This window comes from Excalfactoria chinensis, chromosome 11 (assembly GCF_039878825.1).
Source record: "Excalfactoria chinensis isolate bCotChi1 chromosome 11, bCotChi1.hap2, whole genome shotgun sequence".
Classification (NCBI taxonomy): Eukaryota; Metazoa; Chordata; class Aves; order Galliformes; family Phasianidae; genus Excalfactoria; species Excalfactoria chinensis.
Window position 1 is genome coordinate 11,521,994 of NC_092835.1, and position 27,960 is coordinate 11,549,953.

Sequence of the window (27,960 nt, forward strand, 5' to 3'; positions counted from 1 at the left end):
AAATGGGAACTAGACCAAATGCATCAGCCATGGATACAGAAATGAAAGAAAAGAGCTGCTTACTGTTTGAAGGCCTCAGGTAGGCAGGGATATCCAGCAAAAGACACCCTCACCTCCACTGCCAACCCTTAAATGAGGTCTGGGAAGGGGTGCATGCTGGCTGAGCTCCCCTGGGTGGGCCCAGCCTTCCCACCAGGTGCTCCATCACTGCTTTCAGGCCATGACTTAGCATTTCTACTACAGGATGAAAATACCCCTCGGTACAGGCAGAAGTCTTTTATTCCTTTTGCTCTAAATTACAGCAGAAGGTAATTTTTGTTCAGAACATTTAGTGCCTAATGTTCACATCTCACTCAGCAGCTCAAAGAGAGCACATTGTTGCACTGACAGATTCCAGTCTTTTAATACTAAAACTCACACACTGCAAGTCACTTTGTATGCATCCTTATACTACACACAGAAGTGTCTTTACTCTGAGAAACACATTAACCTATTAAACTCACCCTTACTTCATAAGAACCTATTGCATATAATGATGTGTTGTATTCAGACACTGCTACAGAAATTGTTTCATGTCCAGTACTTTCCTAATTACATCTGAAGAATGTGAAATGTTGTACTAGTAATGATTAACAGCGATTTAACACAGAACCACTGTGCATAGCAGAGCTCTGCTCAAGCACACCACACTGTCATTTACTAATAAAACTGGCGAGCCACATCACAGTCTGAATGTAAACTCAGAATAAAGCTTCTTATAATTTTTCTGCCATTACTAGGAAACAAGCACTGTGACCTGGAGTTTGCAAGCAGCTACCTCCATCCCATCAAAAGCTGAACTGAAATAAACTTCTAGCATACCTTTAAAATATCTCAGAATATCTTTAAAGCATCTCCAGGCTATCAAGTATCTAAGGAGCACATGAAAAAAGGAACACAAGTTCTGGAGAACCAGAACTACAAGTGACCTTCAACTGATGATGCCAAAGAATCTTCTATCCTCAAGAGGCAAATGAGAGTTTATTCCACTTTGGCTTCAGTCCCACACACACTCCCAGTTGTGAAAGACTGATGTCAGGAGACAAGAGAAACATTTGCATTCAACAGAAAGAATGGTTTAAGAATCTACCATACAGCAGTTGAGCTAAGATCCCTCTTTGCTAGCTCTGACACAACGGAATGAAAAAAACATTTGCAATAGGAACAAAGATGAACTAAACAGAGGAGAAAAAAAAATCTACAGCATGTACTAAAGTAATACCAGAGGCTTATATCCCAAACAAGAAATGTCACAGAGGTTAAAACCAGCTGCTCAAACAGATCATCTCATTAGATTATTGCATTGCCTCCAGTAACACAGTATAACTGTAGACAACTAAAAATATGCAGGTAAACGGAAAAAAAAACAAACTGAAAAGCCTAAACAAAGCCAGAGCTTTATAGAGACATGGGGGACTTGAGAAGTTTGCAAAGGGTGCAATTCAGAGTTCTAAGAAGATGTTTACCACATCTGTTTCTTCATCCAGTCCCTACAAAAACAAACAAACAAAAAAAAAAAAACAAAAGACAGCAGAAATTCAAAATTTGGCTACAGCTACTGAATATTACTCATGCAAAAAATACTAATAAATATCCTTTACACATTCAGTGGCCAGCAGGCAACCTTTTCAAGCTGTGCTGAAAGCCTGCTTAACCCATATCTAGTCACTGCTGCTCATGAACACAAAATTAATTCTCCCCTGAGCAAATGAAGAGGTAGCTAAACTTTAAGATACATAAACTTCTACAAAATTAAGCTCTCCACCAGTGAGTAATTTCCCACAAACAGTACATTTCCTAGCCACGTGAAAAACAGTAGATCACATCCACAGAGCAGTGATTCAGTAAGATACCAGTTCTCAGGACAAATAACAAGTACTGAAACAGGCTTCAACTTAATATAGAGGAATAACTTGCAAGGTCAAAATACGCCATACAGCTTGGATAAGCCTGTCCATGAAATAGTGGGGTTTCCTGATGTGATCAGACAAAAAGTGACGTACCAAGAACTGGACCACACCTGCTTTAAAAGGCCAAGAACCTGACATTTAATGTATTATTTCTGTCAGCTGTTGGTTAAAATCCACCTGCACAGTGCAAGTGTCTATAAAGTGCTACCAATCTCCCCATCTGACACCAGCACGACACATTTAAATATTGCCTAGCAGGCAAAAGTTCCACTTTACTACAGCATCACCCCAACTTAGTATGAACATTATTATATAAACTCTTTTTTCCTTTCTATGCATGTTTAGTGACAAAACTGTTAACACAGTAAGTCATAATGCTCACAGGCAGTGGCTAAGGACACATTAATGAACTCGAGATCATGAGGAATATCTTAATGCATCCCTGTCAAGCAGCTGACAGCAGATAGCTGAACAGATAAAATCATGACATTTAATTTACATCAAAGTAACAAGATTTCTAGATAACAGTCTGTCACCTGCCCACACGGCTTAACAAGACCCCTTGCATTCTTCCTCCAGGTTACTTTCCTCTCAGGAGGCCAAGAAAGCACCTGTTGCCTGTCCACATTTATTCAACTGACCCTGAGTCATGACCTCTTACCATCGAGTCTGTTGCCCACACAAACTGCACTAAGAAGATGTCTCACTGCTTTTAATTTCCATTCTTTTCTTCTTTACCAAACATCTACCAAAACATTTTACCAGCCTGGACCAGAAAGCTGCTGCCACTGGTAAAGTTTCCCATCGCACCACATCCTCCAGCAAAGAGCTCTTTGGAAACTGAATAGAGAAGTCCTGCTGCTGGTTCTGTTTTTTCTGAATTTCAGTGATTTTACATCAAGTGCTGTCAGTTCCCAGTAAAGCCTGATGATTCAAACCTGCTATTAAACTGCTTTGCCTCTCATTTGCAAGATGCTTTCTCATTTACAAGAGTAAGTCTTGGTTGCACAGCAAGGCCAATAGGAATAAAAACAGTTAAAGGAAATCCTTGCCACTGAAGTGATGAGACAAAGCCTCTCAGATCTGTTGCACAAGCGAGAGTTATTTCTAGACAGTCAATTTTCCAGAGTAAGACCATGCATAACCCAGAATTTGCTCCAAAATATAGTAAAACCAGCACAAATATTCTTGCTGAATTGGAATATCATTGGCTTTCTGTCAGAGCCCTCAAAGTCTCTGCTTTATGAGCAGCATGCTTTTGTAAGAGAAGAGGGAATCACCAAATAGCACTGCCTTGTTATCTTCTGTTTCCTTCCTACTTTGGAAATATATATTTTTTTTAGATTCAAGTCTAAGAGATTATGAGAAGAATGCACACAACACCACTAACTTGCTAATTTGCAACAATCATTTCCACCCAGAACCAAAACATAGCATCATACCAGACACTCCAAAGAAAACAATTCCATCCCAGTTGAAACTAAGTTGAAACTTACTAATAACAGTTATGTTGTTTTTGGTAAAAATCTAAACCAGAAACACAGCAGAGGAATTCACTCATTTATTAAAAAGAGCACTTCTTGACATTGCCATTCTCCAGTAATAACCAGAATACCACATTAAGGAAATTTAAGATGGAGCAAATAGTCATCTCTCCTATAATGAAGTCTGTTCTGTGCTATATTCACCTGCTGATTCCGATCTCTCTGACATTTTGGTTTGACGTCATTCAAACACAGGAATAACTACATCAGTTCAGGCTTAGCCTCAAGACAAGTTCTGCTTCAAAAAAGGACTCAGAGTAAGGGAACTTCAGCACAAAAGCTGGTAGTTTTACAATCTCTTCCCAGCAAATCAAATACCCACAATTAAGCCACTCACATTCCTTTAGGTAAAGGTTTATATGTCCAGCTAAAAACAATATACATAGAATGCAACATTCATACCAGATGTGCAAAAGATCTTCAAAAGGCAACCCAGTCTTCAGATGTTAGAACACACTTTTAGCCATCTCTCCTAACAAAAGCTTTATATCATTTCAAAAACCAAATCCTTTGTCTTACTGCTTAAGCATAAGCTACAGGAAACATCTTCCATTGTATATCTGAGCAATAACACAAGTTTTCGAGCAATCTCTAAACACTTCTATCAGTTTTCAGAGTCGACTATCATTACAAATCCTTCCGTAACACCAGGACCAGCTGAGTCAGCCACTTCAGTGCAAGCAGGCAGATCATCAAGTCTAAGCCAGAAAGAGACTACAGTCAACAAACAAGCAAACAACAGGCTCCAAATTGCAAATAGTAAGAAAGAATACATACACCCACTAGCTCCTGCCGGAACAGATTCAGACCCAACTTACAAGCTGCTACTCCATGCAGGAGAGAGATCTCACTACACTTAATAGCAAGTTCCTGGATTAAAGCAGTTCTTATCAATTTTAGTAAAAGTTGCATGCATGGTCCAAGACACTATTTGATCTTATGTGCTTCACCGCTGGTTGTATTCTTCAAAAGCATCTTTCCTTTCATACTGTTGCATAAAATTGAACAATTAGCTTTGTGAACAACATAAAGAATAATTTTCCAATTGATAATCATAATGAGTTTGGTGTGATGGTCTGAGATAACAACCCAGTGCAAAACAACCAAAATCAAGATACTTCTGATTCTTAGCTCATTGAGGACAAGGAAAACCAATTATAAAAATCAAACTAAATCTAAGACAGTTTCTACCTTAAACATTTTCAGAAGGGAAGTACCATTAGCATCAGTTTTAAAGGGAAACTGAGTCGCTGAATATGAAAGTATTACTCAGTCACCCAACAGATGAATTACAGAGAAATTAGATATTCTGAACCCCAGCACAGCGTTCATGTTACTGAGAAATACTAATCCTGGGCTGCAGAGAGCTAAGCCACAGAACAACACAAAGAGATAACTGCAGTATTGATTATTTTTTCCTGAGACATCACTAGTCCAAAAAAATCCCTGGATAAGTTGCTTTGGTGGTTCTAAAGCCAATTCCTATAATTCTTCCTGGAATACATTTTATTTTCAATTCCACAGGAACGAACAAAAATTAATTGTCCAGAAGTTTGTCTTGTCAAAAACAAAGGCAATTAAAATAAACTCACAAGCATATATTTCAGGTTAAGACTTGTCTTTAGCAAGAAGCTCAATATCAGCAATTTAAATACAACATTATCTGTTCAATATGAAGAACAGCTGATTAATGTATTCAATTAAATCCATCTTTTTTCCTGTTTTGCTGCTATAAATAGACAATAATTCAATAACCCCCCCATATGATGTATATCTACTAGCCTTCTGAGCTATCCTATTTCCTCATGTAATAAAATCTTAAGCAATAAATTCAAACATATGATAAAAATCACACTGTACTATTGGCCATAATGTTACATAGAATTTTATTCCATTCTATGAATATTTTAGATTCCCTATCTGTTGAAATTCAAAGAAAATTTGTCCATTTCTCCAACTCTACTAGAACTTATTTAGTTCACCTAGCCTACTGTCTCCTTAGGGAATGAAGATAATTATAAATACAAGCTCTTTATTAAAGCCCATTAGAGCCATTATCACATAAGACCTATGAGACAATCCTTTCCTCAAAATTTTGAAAGAATGGCCTCTTCAAACAGCAAACCAACAAAACCCACAATCTGTTACAATGCTTGTTTTGCATGACAACACAGCTTCCTAAAAAACATTAACTGAACATTGTTACCACAGAATTGAATGGTATTCTTTTTAAGTTTGCTGAAGTTCATGTTTCTGCTTCTGCCCAGATGGTAAAGGCTCAGACTTGTTAAGTAGTAGAATAACATGCAAATGAAAGGAAATACAAGCATTGTTTTCCCCAGACTATGCATCTATAGCAACCAAAACCTAACTCTACAGATAGCATTCAACACTGTTGTTTGATGGATAGCTTAAGGTGGTGGAAAAGTAGATCACTATTCTCTGTTCCACCAGTACTGTCTCAATATCTGTCTCTTTTTGCAGCATTAGTAGACTGTCAGTAAATGGTATTATTTTGGAGACGGACTCACTTCATTTCCTCAGTAGCATTCCGATATCAGAACTTTTACATCCTACCACAGAACACACATTTGAGGTGTCAAGCACACAGCGCCTCAGTTGATTGCACCGCTTTTACCATTAGCTTAAACGGGCTGATGCAGCATTGGGTCCTCATGAAATCACCCTGTGTAAGCCTGCCTGACATATTAATGGTCTTATAATTCTCAGAGATACGATCAGTAAAGCAAAAGTTGTAACAACTGACCTCCACATAATCTGAATGTCAGTCTGACATCATACAAACACATCATTTGGATGAAAAGTTTTGATGTGTCAAGGCTCTCACAGAAATGTATTTCTTTACAAAGGCAAAGCCTGCACTACTCATTTCAGAAGCCCCTCCTCAACATCAGCTGGTGCTTTGCAAGCAAAAACACTGCACAAAGTGGCTAAGAACATTCAACACACACCACTTCACAAAAGGCAGAGTAGCCAATACTACCAGTCAATTTTTACTTTCAAACTAGGGGTGCAACAAAATACTTACTGTAAACCTCTTGATGTAATCAGAAACACAAAATCCTCCCATGCTTAAACGAAGAGATCTGTGCAGAGAAGTTTCTTGGTATAAAGTTCCCATTTTGTTTTGATTGTACGGTGGTCACCCAGGCAGCCTAAAGCCTTGTAGGCTGTACAACCTCACTGGATCTTGCTAGAATCCTGCTTCTGTGATATACCAGGCATTTCATCTTATCTAGCACTACACCAGGCATTTCAATCATTTCACTTCCTTATCAGCAGTACTACATTTTATCTGCATCTCAGCAGCTCACTTCCTGAACTACTGATAACAGCTACTGTAAGACACAGAAGCAACATAACAGAAGATGACATCTGAATCTCCAGAAGTCACTTGAGAGTCCCTTTTTTGCATTTATCTGCTCTTTAAATTATTTTTGCCATACTTAACTTTGCATTAGTTCTAACTCATGGACAGCATGTTTGTGTCAGCTAAGTAGCGACAGGGTTGTTGTTTTTCTGACCGCTTTGTTCAGTGACACTGATTACTGTCAGATGATACTTGTTTTCAAAACATGACTATAGGAAATCATTTCTTCCATTGCAAATTTCTTAAGCTATAAGACAGAAGCATTGGAACAAAAAAGAATAAACTAAAAAGGACAAATATCCTCTATCAGAATTCATATCAGGAATGAGTAGACCGTGACCTTTGCACAGACAGACAAGCTGCTTAGAGAGCAATATCTGGATTTAGCATGGACCACACCTTCATTGATTAAACCAAAATATAATTGTGTGCTACTGCAGAATGAGTGCACATCAACTCTCCTCTAAAACAAATAGGTAGGCAACAGGGATAAGACACAGTACCTTTATCATTACGGACTAAGAGATGTCAGGTCCAGAAGTGTGGGTACAGAACCAGCTACTCCTCTCACAGCAAAAACAAGAGCTTCATTTCCACCTGGCATTGTACAGCAGGATGGCCAACATGCTGTTAAAAACAAAACAAAATTAATGTAACTACAGACAAAATTAGGGAATAAAGATGAATGAGTCATGAGGCAAAAGCCAGGGATAAGATGGCTGTGCTTACTGTGCTGGAAACTTTTTTTTTTTTTTAACTGCCTGGCAAGGAATGTTTATCAGGCCATTCAACAAACAAGTGAAAAGGCCAGGGGTTGCCTGGGGTGCAGGATAATTTGACTGCAGCCCACAGAGGTGAGGTAGTTCTACCAAAGGGTTAGTAGTGTAACATCCTGCTATGAGACACAGGCAGCCTAAGGCTGCCTGAGACACTGGCCTTAAAGCTCCAAAAATTCAAGGCCAGTCTCCACTGCACAGTCCCACATAAATTGAAACTTGAGCTCTGTCCTTGCTCTCTTCACCTGTAAAATTCAGTTAAATTCTTTGTAGCTTACAGATTTTTAGAGCTTTAGAATCTATTATTATTCTTCTTCACCTTTAAAAGACAGAACCAGCCCCAAAAGTCAAAACTGCCTCAAATTATTCAGACGTGAGCCAGCTCCACATAGTGGTACAAGAAAAAATTGTGTCTTCCAAATAGTGAGACTGTTGCTGAGCCATTTTGTCCCTGCATGGGGTTTGGAACTCAGTGCTATCTTCAAGGTCCCTTCCAACTTAAGCCATCCTATGATATGAAAAGACTGTTGCAGGCCTTAGAGCGGTATTCCTGGCATTTACACAAGGAACACTACCCAGCTACTCTCAACAGGAGAGGAGCGTGCCCACACCAGTATGAGGCTCTTAAACATTGTTCTCAAGTTTTGTTTGTTTTTACACCTCCATATGTAACTGATTCTATGAATTACAGATCTCACAAAAACAGCAAATACTACAGCCATTAAAAAGGCAGAGAACTTAAAACCTGAGTCAGGAGATGCCTACATCCAGAGGTAAAACAGATGCATTTCTAATGCATTTATGACTTATTCCAGTAGCACAAATAATCATGTTGTTACTCTGGATTTAATCAAGAGATGATATTACTTAACGTGGTAACAGAGGTATGTACAGCATGTAAGCACCATGCCATAAGGGAAAGCTTGCATGACAAAGAGAATTCTTCAGGAAATTTGGCAAGCAGTTGGGAACAAGCAATGCTCAGCCTGCAACATTCTATTAACAGATCTAAATACAGAACCATAGTGTAAAACAACACCTTCCTGCAGTATTCTCATCAATACTAAGAATATAATTATGATAAGCTTTGCTAGCTTTGCTTTTCCTTTATTTCATCTTCTGAAACAATTTTTTCTCTCCCATTATGAATTTCATATCTTCTGATGCAGATTCTGGACTGTGTTTGCAGAAGGATCTCAAAAGCAACAAAGTAGCTGCATCTACAAAACATTCAACCCACAGTAAACAAATAGCCCACACCTCACAAGATTAAATGCTGAGGACAGAAAACAATGGATACAGGACTACATTTTCTTCAATACTAGAGAAAGGCCTAATGGATTTTACACACGAAGAACAGATGGGCCCCTTGCGCTAAAAAAACCTGAAAGCTAGAGGCAAAAAAAGTGCTCAGTTATTACAGCGTAGACATGAAATGTTATTTACATATAGAATAAATGCAAAGCTTTTCCAACAATAACACAAGTTTCAGCCAAGACCAATTTAGCTGCTAGAGCAACTATTTGAATCCGCTATGCTCACACACCAGAAACTCCTCTAACAGTGTTTGATTACTAGATCACTGCAAATCAGAGTGCAGACTAAGAGAAGGAAAAAGGTAACACTACAAGGCTGTTCAGTTTCATTACCTTCCCCAGCCAGCTGCTGACAGACACACTAATTCCTGCACTGAATACAGTGTAAAATGGAAGATCAGCATTTCTAGTGATCTCCCTGCACCAGGCTCTACAAATCAGGAAGATGCTCAGTGCTCCACAAACATATCTCACATTCAGTTAAGTTATAACCTAAACAATGTTGCACAGGTAAAACTTTCTGTTAACATGGTAGTTAATACAGGTATCTTCTTCTCTGAAAAGGGAACCAGTAACTAAAAGTTTTAGCCTCTGGGGAAATTTCTTTCTTAATATTAAAAGTTATTAAGTTAATTTAGCAATTGAGAGTCTTCTTGTCATCATTAATAATAACAAATAGGGAACTACTGACGCTGATGCCACTCAGTTTAACTCACTATGGCTATTCCCAAAACATCTCACTGAAGGTTAACAATTCCCTTCCAAAATAGATTTCCAAACACCACCAAGAACTTACCCTTTCATTACTCTTCATCCACACAACAAACTAGAACAGAATGCCAGCGTACAGGAATGCTCCCAGGGGAAAGTACATAAAATCAGCAAGTAATGATACCAAAAACGTTCGAGTTCCTTCTGTATCTGATCAGGACAAGTATTCAAAAGTTTATGAATACTGTGGTTGATGAGGAACTTTTAAGAGCAATGAGCTCCTGGCTGTCGTGTGCCAGTATCAGCACATTTCTAGAGCTGCTCCACTTGCAATGGATTAGTATTAAAGGGTAGGTCTGAAAGCCTCCCCATCTCATTAATATTCATTTTATATTTTAAATCCTATTTACATATGGGCTCATCTCCAAGATTGGAAGGCTCATAAATTGTATTCCATTTTTAAACCTGTAGTACTCAAGCTCATTGTTTTGGAAGAAAAACAGCAGCAGATTGCTTTAAAGCAGGCTGATTTATTTATTTCTAAAATAATAGTATCTATTGGGCTAGATTTAACTCTGCTTTAACTTTATTGGCCTGCAAAGATTTGCACTGCATTGAATCCTGCCTTCAAAGCAGGCACACAAGTACAACTGTCAGAAAGCTTTCATTCTGTCATTATTTTTTGTTCCATCTGCCAAAATGGGTGGGCACAACGTCTGCAGCTGAATAAACTCACAAAAGCCAACTTAACCAGTGTACACTTCAAAAATATCTATAACCACCACGGTCACTCTTCCTTAGTCTGCTTCTATCTGCTTTGTCTCACAGCAAACATGCACAGATAATTCTGCAGTCAAAGCACACCATATCACACAGAAAACCCGGCTTTAGGAGTCACAAGGAAAGTACAACAGAGAACAGATTCAAGCCTTCTCTATATGCATGGGGGACAGTTTTGGGGAAGGGATCTTACTTCTGTATAGCACAAATCCCTGTTACACAGCTCAACCCTACAGGTAGCAACAAGTTGAGGACGCTCAGACAGACAGCCCCTGCAGCCAAGATTTATGTCCCAGAAATAAGGAAATCAGACTTCTAGAATCCCTTCCATTTGAGTCTGAAATTCAGAGGTAAGTATTTTAGACATGCGTTAATTTTGGTAGAGCAGATTGTTAGACACTGAGCTAAAGAAAAGCATCACTAGTGATAGTAAGGTTCATTCTAGTCACCAAAAAGCCTCCTTTCAGAGTGGATTCAAAATGAAAAACATCTTGCAAAACACCTCGTCCACCTTATGCATCACGCTTGAATCAGTTTCCTTGTAGATCATAACCACAAGAAGAGCCCAGTAAAATTACAACTAAGGATACAGATGGTGAAACACAACAGAAAAGAACGTAGCCTTCAGAGCTTTCATAGACCATGCTACCCACATTCTATGCGAAAAGGACCCACTCAACTCTGAATGGTTTATATATTCTTTCTCTGCTATCACCTCTCTCCTGCCTTTCAAATTTTCCTGCTTTTCATCACAACTCCAGAAGTGTGAAACCCATGCACAGCTTTCTCCCCATGCTGTATCACAGAAGGCCTACATGTCTCTCTCCTAGCAGCTTTCACACAGTCATGCTTAGTTCTTCTCATCCCATTCTTTTCTGGCTCTACATAGTTTAACCTTTCTCCCATGCAGTTTCCAGACAAATTCTCTCAATCATCCCCACCTTCCTTCTCTTCCTTGCCCTTCCTTTTCTTGTGTTTTTCCCCCTATCCCATTTAACATTCTGCTCTTCTCAAGGCATAGCTTTCCTGCCCAGTCACTCTGCTCCCTGCCTTCTCATATCAGGAATGAGCCACCATTGCTTTCTTCCCTTTGCTAGGCAAGGAAATGCCACTGCAGCTGTAACACTCGCTAATAACACTACATATCTATGATCCCATAAACAGGGACTAATGTAATTATTTACACTAACAGCCTCCCAGTGACGTTCTAAAGAAAAGTGATTATCTTTCAGTGTACTTCCACAGGAAATTGAATGTTCTTTCCATAGTAACAATGCCTGAATATATACAGTAATTGTCCTTAGAATAAGGCTGCCACCTAGTAGTAGAATGAAGTAAATGCAGAGAAACCGCAAGCCAGAATGTAAGCTGTGATCCCACTTGATGGTCTAACATGCTATTATATAGATACATAAACAAAGGAAGCATGGGAAGTACAGTTCATCAGGAAAAAAATAAACAAAGTGACAGAAAGTAGAACTTGCTAGATGGTGATTTTCAAGAAGGCAGCTTTCCAGTAAAATCCTACACCATTCAATTTGCAACATTAAGTTACTCGAGACAGGTAGGTTAGCATAGAGGTGGTGCAGAAGTGAGTTAGTATCTTTTACAGCTGTGAAATACTTTATCTTCTTTCAAGCAAATGGGAGGGGAGGGGAGGGAATGCAATCTTCCTCAAAGAAGCTTTCTGCTACAAAATACAATGAAGCAGATTAAGTCAGACTGAACCATAGAAACATTCCAGGGCAGGCCCTAAAATCTCACACTGAAACTAATCACCAAAAAACTCCATAAATCAGTTCCTGATGAGTTACGTAGTTATTCTTGCTTCTCAGGAAAAACAAGGGGAAAAAAAAAGTTTCCAAGTCAGAAACACTGAAAAGACAGGCACAAACATAGTTTGCAATACACAGGATTTTACTCCGTCATCATTAGGCTATCATTGACTTTATTTTACAGCTTTGTAGACTGAGATGCAATACATTCAACAACAATAATTTACAATCATTTACTCCTATTTTTTATCCCTTGAACATCTCCAACACAAAGAAAGAGCTCTTGAATCCTAAAATGCGAGACAGCTTACAGTTCAATCGCTGAATATAGTCCAAGAAATCTGTCTTAAGGTTTTACAGTTACAGAGTTACCAGTGCTTTAGGAAGATTCCAAAGTGCCCCATCTATATAAGAAACAGTGGTATGTTTCTGATTGGTGGTAAATGCAAGTCTGCACTCCTGCTTTGCAAGATTAATTGTGGTCCACTAGCAAAGAGCTACCCCCTCCCCAGGATATTTTTGGAGCAACCTCCTTCTATCACAGCTTCTGCGAAGAAACTGGAAACCAGTAAGGGAAGAAAAATAGCATGACCACAACTGGGAAAGAATCAAGACCTGGAGAAAACAAAAAGTACTACAGAAATAGAAACTGATCACCGGTTCAAGATTCTCCACCAATGAAGAGGAAAAAGGGCCTTGCACATTTGAGAGGTATTAATGTATTTTTCAGTACTTAGCAATAAAGTGAAGGCACCAGTCTAAGTGTAGAAATCTTAACATGGTATGTAACATCAGCTGCATTCCTCTGATGAAGAGAACCTGTATTACAAGAACATTCACCCCATATACAGGAGTAAAAAGAAAGAGGCACCTGTAGGAAAGCAGATGAGAGCACCAGATAGTTGGACAGAAGTATTTCCCTTTATCTCTTCTTAACATAGTAAATCTCAGTCTGGCAACAGAAGCAACACAAACTATATCTTAAGTTTGCAAAATGAGAACTTCCCTTTTGTCATTCTGACTTTAACTTACCATGCAGACAGCGGTTATGATGCATTATATCCTTAAGAGTTACTCATCTGTTCTTGCTACTTTTATCTGTGACAGGCTACAGCCCTGGAAAGCAGAAATTTACATGATGAAGGGAAGTTGGTCTTGCATTCACAAATTCTCATTTACTGGAACAAAGATAAATGCAGATTAATGGTTTAAGTGCTTTTCCACATCCATCCCATCCCACCACCGTTAAAAAGGACCCCAATTACAACTTAAGGATTAAAAACCACTTTCCATGCTTCCTGCTTCTGCTTGCAAGAGGTTTGCAAATAAATCATCCCTTGTGGCTCAAGTAACTCAAAGCACAGCTCCTTCCTTTAAGCAACATCTAGTAAGCAGTGAGTTCAATAGCCTAGCTTTATTAATGAAATCCTCTGCTACCAACCAAAGATCAGCTCTGTGGCAGAAATTCTGTTAAAACAGTGATACCGAAAACTATGAGTAAGACTAAAAAACTGAGACATTTAAGTGCACTCCTCTTCTTAGAAGAGTGATAAAAAGCAAGTATGTCAGATCCTACACATGCAACTGCTTCCCACGTCTCCTCTCTTCAGTGTGCTACAGTTTGAAGTTTTTTTGTTGGTTGTTTTACTTTTTAGAAAAAAAAAAAAAAAATACATGTCAGAATTTGGGCTCAAATTGCATTATACCATTTTAACACAATGGCTATTGTTGAATATCGTTCCCAAACTTATTTCTACCAGAACAGCTCATCTTTTCACACTCACTTTTGCTTTGTTAATTAACATGAACTGTCTAAAGACAATACTGCAACGAGCTACATTTAAAAAATAAATAAAAAAGACAATAAAAGCTGTTGAGAACAAAATTTAACCAGCACATCCTCATGTCTTGGGAATATCAGTGAGCAGTTGCTAGATGCCAATCTACATCACAAATATTGACTTTCTCTCTCTTTCCACTGAATAATGGGCCAATTAAGAATAGGGCCTAAGTACTTACCACCAGACAAGGCAGACACCTAGCACACGTAGTTACAAAACAAGTACTTGCCTTTCAAACCCCAGGAGCCTGACCCCAAAAACCGCATATGATTTTTGAAAAACAACTCTCTGTGAAAGGGAACCCTATTTTAGAGACAATTCATCAACAATACTAAGTTGTCAAGCAGAATAATCACTTAAAATGAAATTGCTTCAGTTTTTTTCCTACTGAATTATATCATATCTTTTCAAAAAAAACACACACAAAAATAACCAGACAAAGCTAATGCCACCCCTACAAGGAATACCAGATTTCTAAGAGGATTAAAACCAGAACACTTGAAGTATCACAAATGTACTTAATTTCCAGCTCAATAAAATATTGGAATATCCATTTATTAAAAAGTTAAGTGAACTGTACATATGTAAACTGCAATACAGCCAAAAATCTGAAATATATGATTTTAAAGGAAAATCATTACTTTCTGAAAATATTTAAAATATTGCATTTCTGGCAGCAAATCTAAAAGAAGTGCTCTAGCATGGGTGCAGTCTCTCTGAGCATTTGTCTAATATTTGTCTTCAAGGCATAAAACACTTCTGCTTTCTGATTTCCATAGTACAATCTTGAGAACACTTCCTTTCTCACTTGCAGAGACAGAATGTGATTTCCAAAAACAGCAGCAGAATTTTAACAGGAAATACTATGGTCCTTATTGGCGCAGACAACACGCTTCCCGAGAGTCCATGACACCTTGGAAATATGCTAGCCATTCCGTATATAAATGCATCAGATTGTGCTTACAAGTTACAGAATAAGTCTTTGATTGATAATTTTTCTGTTTATTTCCGCCAAGGCCACTGAAAATACGAAGGCCTTTTCATCTGAAAGGTTAGCATACATGTCAACTTCTTTTTCTTGTTTCTCTGTAGAAGAAAAAAAAAGTCACTATTAGAAGCTTTTTCCATTATCTAAAGTTAAATTAACTACTATGTAACTTACAATATTACAACGTGCACAGGAATTACAGAGAAGTCAGACAACTCCTACTCAGAGAGGGACTGAGAGAAATAAGGAAGGAGGGCCTCGCACAAAGGTGCTAGAAGACTCACAGTATTAGTCACCCAAAAGCATGACTGAATTTCTGTTCTTTAATCACTAAGGAAGAATGAGTCATTAACATTATATTGATTCCTGGCACAAAACTGAACTCAAGTGTTCCTCCAGGTTTTCTGGGGTTTGGTTTCCTGGTGGTGATTTTGTTGGTTGGGTTGTTTTGTTGTGTTTGTTTTGCTTTTACAAAAACAGCCCCAGTCCCAAAAAAACATTAATGTTTCACAATATCCTCATTAACTACAACATCAGTACCTTCATTTTACATCTAAATAACAAAGACATGAATTACAGTGCCCAAGTCCAAAAAGCAGATACATAGCACAAGTTAGGATCCCAATTTGTTACCACAATCATTCCTGAACTTTCTGCACTAGAAACTTTCAATCTTATCCCCAATGCAAAACAACACTAAAACCCGAGTAAGCAAGGCAAAGCCCCTCAGCTTCCTCTGAAAACACTGCCTTGTTTCAGGGCTGCAGACACACAACAGTGAGTGAGTGAGCTTGCTTAACTAACTTACTCCGTAGGATATGACAAAACTCAGAGCCCTGTATTCATAAATACCACTTACTCTAGATCACGTTCATCAGTTTAGCTAGCCATAGGTGTCTGACAACTAAGAGAAGGCAAGAAAACAATTAAAAAAAAAAGTTGTCAGCCTAAGAACAACCTTGAAGATACAGAAAGAGCAATACACACAAAATACAGTTCTAAAGATTGTTTTTACAGAATCATAGAACCATTTGAGTTGAAAAGGACCTTTAGAGGTCACCTATTCCTACAGCTCTGACAGGTCACTCAGAGCCCCATCCAGCCTGACCTTGGTGTCTCCAAGGATGAGGCATCCACCACCTCTTTGGGCAACCTGTGCCAGCACCTCACCAACCTGAATATAAAAATCTTCCTTACTTACTACCATTTCCTTTTGTCCTCTCACAGGAGACCCTGCTAGAGTCTGTCTCCTTCTTTCTTATAGCTCCCCTTCAGGCAATGAAAGGCTGCTATCAGATCCCCCCCCAGAGCCTTCTCTTCTTGAGGCTGAACAGCACCAGTTCTCAGCCTGTCCTCACAGGGGAGGTCTAGGTCACTCTGGATAGCATCCCGTCCCTTAGGCACATCAACTTGACCACATGGGTTGGTGTCATTTGCAAACTTGCTGAGGGTGAACTCAATCCCACTGTTGATGTCATTGATGAAGATGTTAAAGATCACTAGTCCACATAATGACTCCTAAGGGACAGCACTTGTCATTGATTTCCATTCAGACATTGAACTACTGACTACCACTCTCTGGTATGATCTCACAATCAGTTCCTCATCCATCAAACAGTCCACCCATCCAATCCATCTCTTACCAATTTAGAGAGAAGGATCTTATGGGGGACTGTGCCAAAGGCCTTACTGAAGTCCAGACAGATGACATCATTAGTTCCTTCCTTGTCTGCTGATGCAGTTACGCCATCATAAAAGCAGGAAGCTTGGTCAGACAGTACCTGCCCTTGATCAAGTCATGCTGATCATCCCATATCACCTCCTTTCCTTCCACGTGCCTTAGCATAGCTTCCAGGAGGATATGCTCCATGATCTTCCCTAGCACTGTGGTTAAGCTGACAGGTCAGCAGCTCCCTGGGTCATCCTTTCTACCCTTCTTAAAATTGGATGTGACACTGCCTTTTGCCCAGTAACCAGGGACCTCACCTGACCACCATGACTTTTCAAACATCATTGAGCATGGCTCAGTAACTATGTCAGCCAATTCCTTCAGGATTCTGGGAACATATCTGAGCAGGACCCACAGTCTTGTGGATATTTAGATTCCCTGAGTGGTTGCAAACCTGATCTTTGCTTATGGTTTTTAGCTTTGAAGTTCTATTTCTACTCCACGTTCCACAGACTAATTTACAATCACAATAAATGTTCACCTGATCCCCCATCTCATTAACATACACACACACATACACTCTAGCATACTGCTACACCTACATGCCTAAACCAGTGAGGGATACAAGAAATAAAATAAAATAAAATAAAATAAAATAAAATAAAATAAAATAAAATAAAATAAAATAAAATAAAATAAAATAAAATAAAATAAAATAAAATAAAATAAAATAAAATAAAATAAAATAAAATAAAATAAAATAAAATAAAATAAAATAAAAGCTGGAAAATAATGGTGGCCTAATCAACAAGCTAATAGTTGTTCATCTCTGATCCAGTAAAATCTGTAGGCAAAGCATCTAGGTAGTCAGAGGAAAGCAGAGATGAAAGACTGGAAGCTCTCCCATGCCCAGCTGGAAAAATCTTCACAAGAATAGACCATGACTTCTCCACAAATTGGAGGATAGAGTAACTCCATACATAAAAGCACAATGTGAAACAAAGATCTCCTATGTCCTCATGACACTTAGAGGCATGGTAGACCAGGCTGACAGTTAGACTCGATCATCTTGAAGGTCTTTTCCAACCTAGATGGTTTTATGTCCACCTACTCACATAGTTATTATTCCATTAGGCCCACATTCGTTATGCTTTTACATTTGGCTTCACATTTGAGTGTCCATTATAACTAAGAACACCATTCCAACAGACTGCTTTCCCTGAGAAGTCAAGCATGTACGTTACAACAACTAATCAGGAGAAAGTAAAAAAAATCCTTTACCATTGTGTTCTGGTTTAATACTGATTTAGATGCACACAGCAGCAGAACCTTCTACTGAAAGATTTCTAGACAATTCACAGTTGTACACAAGCTCACACTTCCCCTGCAGAGAAAGGAGCAGCCTGGACACATTAAGATGCATCAGCACTTAAATCTAAAACATAAAATCTGCCTTAGTAACATAACAGAAATCAAAGCACGTTTAATATTTGCAATGTGATTCCTGTTGGTTCCCCAGCTATAAAAGGCCATATTCTCTAGCGTACTGAGTTTGATAAAGAAGCTAAGGAGTTTCACCAGAAATCCTACCCAGCAATTTAAGAAACTAATTTCTACACACATACGCAGTCTGGGCTGTTCCACCTCCTCCTTATATTAACAATGCAGGGAGTTGTTCTCAGTACAGCCACTGTGCACACACTACTCATTTCATATTAACCTTTCCCTTTTCCTAATCTAAGGACCTCCCCTTATCTTTTTTTTTTTCCCCAGACTTCCTCATCCCAACAAACCCAGAATGTCAGTACACAGAAAAATTAAAAACACTCCCCTCGCCCCATTTAATGTTCATAGATTTCAGACTACTTAGCCAAGCAGATTTCCCAGGATTTTCCTTCCTTCCTGCTCCTTCTGGAAGTAAGAGCCAGTCCCGAGAAGCTTCCACTTTGAAGAATCCATTGCAATCTTTATATCAAATAGTACTGGGGATTAGCATGGGTCTTGTGCTTTATGCATCAAGACCATTTCATTTTTCATCAGCTACTAGTGAAGAACTTGCATCTGGCTGACATTTCATTGTAGGCTATTCATAGGATACCATGGTTTCTACAGACAGCATTAAAACTTTCCACTTCACATTCCTATCTGAAAGTAGTTTTGACTCACTTCTCTATTATTAGCAAAAGACAGTCTTACAAAATCACAATACCATTTATGTAATACATTAAAAATATCAAGTCCTTTGCCATACAACAAAGAGGATCCTTAGGTAAAAATACTCAAGTTCCTCTAGACTATGTCTCACTCACTCCCAGATCTTATGCAACATTCTGGACCCACAGACCTTTAAATTGTTCCCTATGTATAAATCAAACATGGACTCTGCTCCCTCATAAATTTTGCATGGATTCAAAATCCAAAGTGCTTGGATTCTAAGAATTCTTTTTATCCAAGACAGCACTACTTAAACTGTGCTCACTGAGTAAACAAATGCACTAATAATAGAGTAACAAGTGCTGAGAAGGGAAAAATTTGTTCAAGTAATTTTACTACTTCAGCTGAAACAGTATCAGGGTACTGAAACAAATATCTTCATAAGACTCACACCTGGTAAACAACAAAGTTGTTATCGACATAAGAAGACAGCCTGCGAACCAGCCCAGCTATGTACTGCAGCCCCCATAGCAAAACCAAATTATGACACAACAGTAGCAAAATCAATATCAGATTATCATGAAGTGTTTTTATTTTCAAAATATATTGCAGCATTTTGACTAAAAACCAAAAGAGATTATTTTAAAAAGCCCTTTTACATTCCCCTTCTTCTTAATTGGTGCTAAAATTCCAAAGCTCTAATATGAACCAGTCAGGAAAGGATACAAAAGAACTGGCTGAAAGCACAGACATAACAGGAGAAAAGCACACGACATATGAAAAGAGCATTAAGCAATCACAGAAGCAAATCTACAGATGTCCTCAGGAAGGAAATTTTCACAGCTCGGTGGTCTTGAGACAGACAAATTATCAGCTTGCTATTCTAATTTAGGTGTTCTCTGTCCATCTGAAAGCATTAGGTAACACAGAAGCCTAAGTAAATACCTAGGAACTTACAAGCAGTAAGTCAAGCTGTACCCAAAATATCCAATCAATACATAAGCAACAAAGAAAAATAAGTATTTAACATCTAATTCAAAGCTAGTGTCTTGTAATCCAGAGCTAACTTCCAAAGAATCAAAGAAAGCTTTGGGCTGAAGGGGACTCTCAAAGATTATCTGTCCAATCCCTCTTGCCATGGGTCATCTTTCACAAGGTAACGCTGCCCAAAGTCCTATCCAACTTGATGTCAAACACACAGTGCAACACACTGATACAACGACTAGCTGAGCAAGGCACACAAAAATTGGAGCAGAGGCATTATAGTTGCTTAGTATGTTTTCATGTAAAAAACACTCAAGCTGCAAGATCAGCAAATCAAGAATATTTTTTAAATTCCCACTAATTACTTCCCACATAACAGTTCAGCCAATTTAATAAACCACAAAGTTGGAAATGCTGGTGTTCACTTGTTTTAGAGAAATCCCTTATCTTATGATGAGTGCTCTGCCAAATTCATTTTTATAGACACTGCATCCAATTACTGACTTTTTGCTTAATTTGTACATTAACCAGAAGTAAGAAATATCATTTGCCCACTTATTGCTAACCAATTAAGTGCATTGTACTAGGGATGAGCTAATGTAATTCAAAGAGGCACAGGCTTGAGCTCTGCACTAGCTCTGCAGAAGAGGTCAAAGAAGAAACAGTACCAGTAGTCACAGTTCCTTTAAAGAATAAGTAGATGAAGGCAATCTTCTCAAGTGACATGTGCCAATAACAACAAAAAACCCACACACACACGCATCTGCATTCTTAAGTAAAGACCTCACTACATCTATATTTCATTTTCCATCTCAGAGCACTGGCATATTCTCACACACTCCACAGTACGCAGCAAGAAGTCAAAAATACTTGGCCTAGTTTTCTAGATATTCCTCATGCCTTCAAATTCTTTAAGACACTACAAAACATTGCACAGAGAATGGACTTCCTCTTTTGATTGCTTAGATTGCTTTCCATTTTTTCATGGGATACAAAAAGAACTTACTCTCATAAGGCAACCCAAAAAGCTTGTAGAAGTTTTAAACCAAAGCTGTGAATGAATTAAGACTCTCAGAAGTGTCTAAAAATGATCCTACAGGTGCATGTAGACAAAGCTGAGCTCAGATCAACAATAAACAGGGAAACTCCACATTGTGTGAAGGTGCAGTCATCAATAAGACACAAGCAACAACGGTAGCAGATGTAACACCACCAGGTTTTTCAGACATGGAAGTCTTAAGTGATAGCCACATGCTTGAAGGACTCCAGAATTACTCCAGTGTATGTAGAAGTCTCTTGTATAAAGATTAAAAACAGCAGGCACCTTAACCAGTAAGGAGGCATTCTTTCCTGTGCAATAATATTATGTAGAAACACGGGATAAATGTTCAGGTCATTCAATGACTCAACATGTCCTTTTTGCTTCAGGCTCCCTAAGGGGTTTCAATAACTTTTTTTTAAGCAAGGTTGTCATACAAATCACTCTGACAACAGCCACCATCTTGTTTGTTCCTGCAATCTAGAATAGTGGATCATAAAAAAACCACTAAGCATTACTGCTTCAGGGCTTTCAGTCTACATGATGAAACTGGATATGGCGACTAAAAATACTGATTTAATTATTAGGAATTCCTTCCAATCAAACGCCAAAATAGCATAAAAGCAAATCTCACTATGTATGCGTAACAATCCCTTCCCCATATTATATGTGGTATTGACTGATCTAGTCTAGTTCCTCTAAAGAATGGTGTAGAAGTTTATTATTAATAACAGTAAAAAAAAAAAACAAAAACATCTTAAAGCAGAGAACCCAAAGAATATTTCTCCAGTTCTCATACCTCTTTCTTCCTCGTGCTTTTTGGCTGAGGCACTCTTAGGTCTTCCTCTTCCTCGTCTGCTATGATCTGAATGGCTGTTAGACCTCGATCTCTTTCGGTTTTCTAAGTCTTTATTTACTGCAGAATTTATCTTCTCTCGCTTAACTCTCTCTGTCCGTCTCCTTTTGGCCTCACTCTTGTTTTCTGTGCAAATGAATAGAGATGATGTGATCTGTGGTTGTTCTCATCTTTGTTCATAACTTACTCTCAGCATCCACCCACCCAACTTTTTTTTTTACTTTATTTCTCATAACAGTTATAGGTCAATATATTTACAGGACAATTACATATTCATGACATCCATGGAGAAATTAAGGTTCCAGATACAAAATAACACTTCCTGATTAGAGGGACTGAGCCTTTAATTCATTCAAATATAAATAACACTTGGCAACCTATGACATTCACAAGTACACCAATACTTCCCACAACAAGACGTGGGTAAAAAAACTCTCCAGAACACAGCCATCAAGATACTATATTCATTTTCATTATTAAAGAAAAAATTAAAAGTGTATGGTTTATCATATAGTTGAACTAAAGTACTTCTTCTGATACAAATATTGAAATTATTCCCACTGCTCAGACAAACCGAGATACCGATGCTATCATTAAATGTCATTACATAGCACACTTCTCCCACCAAACCCAGCCTAAGACCAAGTCTCATTTCACTTGCTGCTGAACAGGTGTATCACCTTCCTACACATCAAAGAGCATTTACATGAGTTTCACTTAAAAGTTAAGTACAGATTAATGACCTTCAGTAGTGAAAACAGTATGCAACCACCACAGGATATTCAATGTAAACTGGTTTAACATTTGCAAGGTTGCAGCTCCATTCTACACTGCATTCCATTCTACACTGTAAAAACAGAAGTTACAGTTCCACTTACAAGCACAATATAGATATACATATCTCTTACTGGGGTATCAGTTTCCTTCTGATTCTGTCATCTCATTTAAATAGACAGGCTAAATACTGGGCAGCATGTTAACCTGTCACTGATATTAATCCAAATGCTGTATTCCACACCTACAAAGCTGAATCATGCAGGAGCTTTGCTCTATCAGACTATGGCCATCAACTTAATTTGGTAACTTCTATTTAAAACAACTGGAGAGTGGGAGAGAAAATTGATCAGCCCTTCCAGACAATAGCACAGATTGCTTTACCTGTTCCATACCATAATCTAGCATATCATCCTATAATTTCTACTAGATGTTAAACTACAAGGACCCTTCAGAATACCAATACAAAAATATTGACTTCTTAGGTTCAGTCTTGTAGACCTCTTGAATAATTTAGAATAAAAGCATACGTAGATATTAAAAGCAAAATTCCTCAGCAGGGGCTTGTTCTCACCAATTCCTACCACAGCTTGAGGAAGTGATACAAACTGGGCACAAGGAGAATGCCAATTATGACAGAACACATACTTAGCCAATTTTTCAGCATGCACTTCAACAATAAAAGAAATGTGAACTGGACACAAAATGGACTTTATTTAACCATGAAAAAAGAAGCAAGATGCACCTGGTTTTAAATTAGACATGTCACCAAGTTTATGCAGAGTACCATTCTAGTGCTCATGAGTAAGCAAAATTCAGTATAACATAAAGAAAAAGCAAATTTACTTTCAGAAAACCCAGCTTCAATCAGCATGTACTCTGAAATCTGATCCCTTTGACGTATGTGGACGTTTATCTTCAAAACATTAACAGAAAGCTTTCCGTAAGGGATTGTTGTGCACAGTGACTAATGCGAGCAGCTATAGCGTACACAGAATAAATGCCAACACCACAAGTACAAAGGATGTAAGACCAAAACCGCCAGATTTTCCCCATTATATCTGAAGAAAAACTACTACATTAAAACTGCTAGGCACAAATTCAAAGGAAAGTGAACTGACAGCAGCCAGTTTACACAGAGGCATAAAACATTGTTCTTTGCTTCCAAGAAATAAAGCAGAAGAGCTATTATCGCCTATTCCCAGATCTTTCTATGTATTACCTGTAATGGGTGGCAACCTCTCCCCACGTTTAGCATGCAAGAGTTTTCGACTAATAAATATGTAGCCACAGGGACACGATTTACATGCAACAGGAACCTGGGAAAGCAAAAGAAAAGTATTTCAGAACATTTTGAATTATGGCTGAATTCCTATCTGATGAAAAACAAACAAACAAAACACAACAGTATCTTACATTCCATCCCCACAGAGCTACCTCTTCATATCTACCATTTATTGAAAAACTACAGCCTGAACCATCACACAGCTATATTTAATAGTAGTAAAACCAGTTTCTGCTGTTAATCACCCACGAAGCCTTCCCATCATGCAGTTGCCATGCAGAAACCAAGCACAGAACACAACGCTGCTGCGCTTCGTACGTGAGCCCTTTTCCCCATGCTGGCAGGATGGGGTAAAGGAAAGTGGGAGGCATCAAACCAGGGGTGAATTAGCATAAAAACGTGTTTTCTTTTTGGAGCTCACAGATATCCCCAGCCATAGCAGTAAGCCACTGTCAGTATTCCTTCCCTGACTTATTAAACAAACAAAACAAAACAAAGGGGAGGTGGGGGTGGGGGAGGAAACGGGGGACACAAAGCATAAGTTACAACCATCAATATATTTAGAACAAATTAACACTCAGAAACAATCAAAACCAACCCCTTCATCCAGTGGAGCAGCTTAGAATGAAAGGCACAACAGAGCCTGACGTGAAACACATGCGTTTGTGCCACACCACAACAGGGCTGCAGACAAGGCCAGGGAGCTTCAGAAGAACCCAAAACACACATAACCTGCCACAGCTCGCCCAAAGCCGGCTGCAGACAGAGCCTGAGATGCTACAGAGCTTCCCTCAACCAGCCCAGAGCAACACATTGCCACAGGCAATTCAAACCAAGGTGTGAGAATTTGGAAATGCTGTGCTTACAAGAAATATGACCAAAATTTACTCTGAGCAATTTAAGAGAGCGATGCTGATAAATGACAAATCTTGTCATCTTCACCTAGAGCCAAAATCTTTCAAGATGTTTTAAAATAATACAGAATACCCCATCTAACTTTGATAAGGTATAAGACTGAAAACACAAAGCAACCATAAACAAAGACTTGGAATAGACTTAAATACCATTAAAACCAAATCATGTTGAAGCAGGAGAGTGTGGAAAAGAAGCAGGAGATAACTTCCCAAGTTAAGACAGGTCTCTACAAGTTTGCCAGCATTCACTGCAACAGCAAGGAGTGCAGACTGACGGCTGCCTGCTGAATTTTACCAGACCTGCATAAGAAGGTTTCCAGTATTCAACTGGCTGAAACACAAATGTGAAAGCAGTACACGAATTTTAAAGAGGAACTTGCTACTCGAAATAAATAAGCTATTTTGCCTCCTGCAGCACAACTTCTTTACATCACCTCTGGAACAGAGTACTGAGTGACCTGATGCAGCCCAGGTAACTGCCGGCATGGTTATTCCCTTTAATGGGAACCCTGACATTAAAAACAATTGTAATCAAGGTTTACTTAACCCTAAAATCAAAGTTAGCAGACTTACGCGGACTCTTAACTCACTGTTCACATCTCAAGATGAGAGTATCAGAAACATTATCCAGCAGACACTTCATTTGCATTGTTCAGGTTTGTTTACATTATATACTCACTTTTGAACACCTGGATCACTCCAATAATTACCTCCCTGGGCTCTGCCATAACTATAAGTAAATCAAAACCCCGCCACTGGCAGAGAACAAGCAATGGAAACTGAAGGAAACACAGTGATGTGTTTTTTTATTATTAACTCACAGCCCTTAACAGGGCAATATTGTTATAGGTTTGGCACTTAGATAGGCCCAATATTTGGGGCTTATTCACCCAAGGCTCTCAATTATCCTCTGAAAATTACCTACTACACAAACCATCCTACAGCAATCATTGAGGCAGCACAGTCCTGCAAATGCTATTTGAGTCTGTTCAATGTTTTCCTAACCAAAACAAATTGAGTTTCTCATACAAGAAAGATCACTCAAAGGTAAATGAAGGTTAATTATTTCCCACGAACGACCTCAAGGATCTCAGGCTCCCTAGTTTACTGGGGCTGTGAAAATACAATGAAAACTCCGTAACAGAAAAAGCAACACAATAAAAAACAATGACACTAAATGGCCATTACAGATCATCTAAATGTCAGGGGAAAAAAAAAAAAAAAAAGTTTAAAAGCCTAAGAAATATTTAGTATTATACTGTAATATCAGTTGCTGTCTAAGCATTTCCATGTATACCACTTGTAACACACAAAGCTCTTGCTTGCTTATGCAAGAAATGCTGGTCCAAGACACAGCCACCAAGGGGCCTTCCTACAGCGTGGAGGGCTGTTGAGCTGTGCCACTGGGGAAAAGCACCTCGCTTTCAAGAGAAGCTTTAAAGATGCAGGCATCGTGAGGCAAGGTTTTAGCTCCTTGTTGTCTTGGAAAGCACTTGTCTCTGGAAAGTAAGGCCTGATGAGCAATTCTTGTGTCAAGCCAAGATGCACATAATTCCTGTTAATGACATCTCTGTGCTGACATACACGTCATCTGGCTTAGTTCTAAGGAGCAGAACAAAGTTGCAGCATCAGCTTTAAGAGCCTGTAATATTACTTGCCCTTCCTAGTGCTGGTAGTTTATCATTCACATTAAACTAAATGAACAAAACAAAACCCACCTATCTCATACTCGACTTCTCACTCATTTCCATTTCTTCTTTCACCGACCTAAATATCAGAACTCAGCACATAGCTTCCTCTTCTCAGAACCAGCACTGCAGTGACGTACTCAACATGTGAGCAGCTGCAGTGGTTCATGCATTGCTTAAAACATGAAAGAGTGCCCCACGCAGTGTAATGCTCGCAGCTGCTCCGGGATGCGTAGGAACACGACAAAACCCATGCAGGTCAAAACAAGTGATTTTTCAGAGTTTGTTCAGTAAGTGGTGTGAGAGCTTTTTGGTTTAGGATTTAACTGAAAAATGTGATACCAGTCACGTTCCGGGATCAAACAACAGAAATGTGTTTCCCATAATTACACGGGAAAGCCTTCTCCCCTACCCGAGCCCCACGGCAGCCTTCTGCAGCGCTGTGCTATTGTTCCAGCAGTGCAGCACAGCCGTAATAAGCCGGCCTGCTTTTATGAGTAACATCATCACCAGTAGGAAGTGGACGTGAAGGCAAACATATAATATGCCAACAGCCCAACTGCTGCTCATGTTGAAGCACAGTAACTGCACTTTGTATGCTGAGAGCAACTGCGGTGGGAGGTAAACAACACTGCACACACACGTTGGGACCACACGGGAGGAATTACAGCAGAGCTCCCAGTTTTGATCCTTCTAAACCTCTCCAAGAGAAAGCAGCACAGTGAGCGCTCCTGACCAGCCCCAGGCATGCGAGTCATCCCAGGGATGGGCTGCATTGTATAAATTACAATGTTAATTGTATTTTGATATATTTTGTTGTTACTTAACAATACCAACGCCTAAGCAACACTGCATGTCACGGAATCCTTTGGCTCAAGCTAACTATTGCAGTGAGAGGAGCACGGCGTGTACAACCAGCGCCTGCAAAGGCAACAACTCCATGCTCCATACAAACGCTGCTGTAAACAGCGTAGATTTTCCTCCTCTCTGAAAGCCAAGGAGCTTAGCTAACAGCTCCTGGCACTACGGCCGCAAACGCATATTCTACAGCACGTACATCGAGAGACAACCACAGGCGAGAGGAGCTGACAGAAAACAGGAAGAGCGGCGGGGCGCAGCGGGAAGCCCCCAGACGGGCTCTGAGCGCGCCGGACCCTGAGGCGCGGGGACGGGGGCACCGAAGCGGCACCGAAGCCCCGCACACCCGCGCCCTGCCCGCGGCTCGCCCCGTTCCCAGCCAGAGCCCCAGCGGCAGGGCTGCTGTGCCGGCCGGGCGGCGGCGAGCGCTAAGCACACGGGCACTGAGGGCAAAGCGGCCCCGGGCGCAAGGCACGGGACAGCTGACAGGACGGGACAGCACAGCTCCCGCAGCGCGCCGCGCCTCACCTGCTGGTCGCACTCTGGGCACGACTTGGTGGCCATCTTCACTTTCTTGGCCCTGCTGGACGACATGCTCGCTGCTGATGCTGTTGCCGCCGGAGCGCCGCCGCCGCCCCGCCCCTCGGCGGCCGGGGAGGGCGGGAGGA

General features: G+C 39.5%; 2 protein-coding genes across 3 annotated transcripts in view; both read right to left on the reverse strand.

Moving 5' to 3' along the window:
* The window catches only part of MYLK3 (myosin light chain kinase 3), a 27,367-nt gene extending 19,851 nt beyond the window's left edge, over positions 1–7,516 (reverse strand). The window contains exon 1 of the mRNA XM_072346083.1: positions 7,388–7,516. Coding sequence (XP_072202184.1) covers positions 7,388–7,396 — 9 coding nt within the window. The 5' untranslated portion in view covers positions 7,397–7,516. The remainder of the gene's footprint in view (positions 1–7,387) is intronic.
* On the reverse strand, positions 7,388–27,952 carry C11H16orf87 (chromosome 11 C16orf87 homolog). Of its 2 annotated transcripts, XR_011904948.1 has the most exons (6): positions 27,821–27,952; positions 23,770–23,866; positions 21,717–21,899; positions 15,048–15,169; positions 13,275–13,358; positions 7,388–7,511 (listed from the first exon to the last, which is right to left on the reverse strand). XR_011904948.1 is itself a non-coding variant. In XM_072346087.1 (4 exons), exons 1-4 carry the CDS (start codon positions 27,884–27,886, stop codon positions 15,051–15,053), a joined length of 465 nt encoding a protein of 154 aa, XP_072202188.1. In that variant the 5' UTR covers positions 27,887–27,952; the 3' UTR covers positions 14,623–15,050. The 2 variants fall into 2 exon arrangements, 1 of the variants encoding a protein (XP_072202188.1); XM_072346087.1 differs by lacking the exons at positions 7,388–7,511; positions 13,275–13,358 and having other exon boundaries at positions 14,623–15,169.
* Positions 27,953–27,960: the final 8 nt, after the last annotated feature.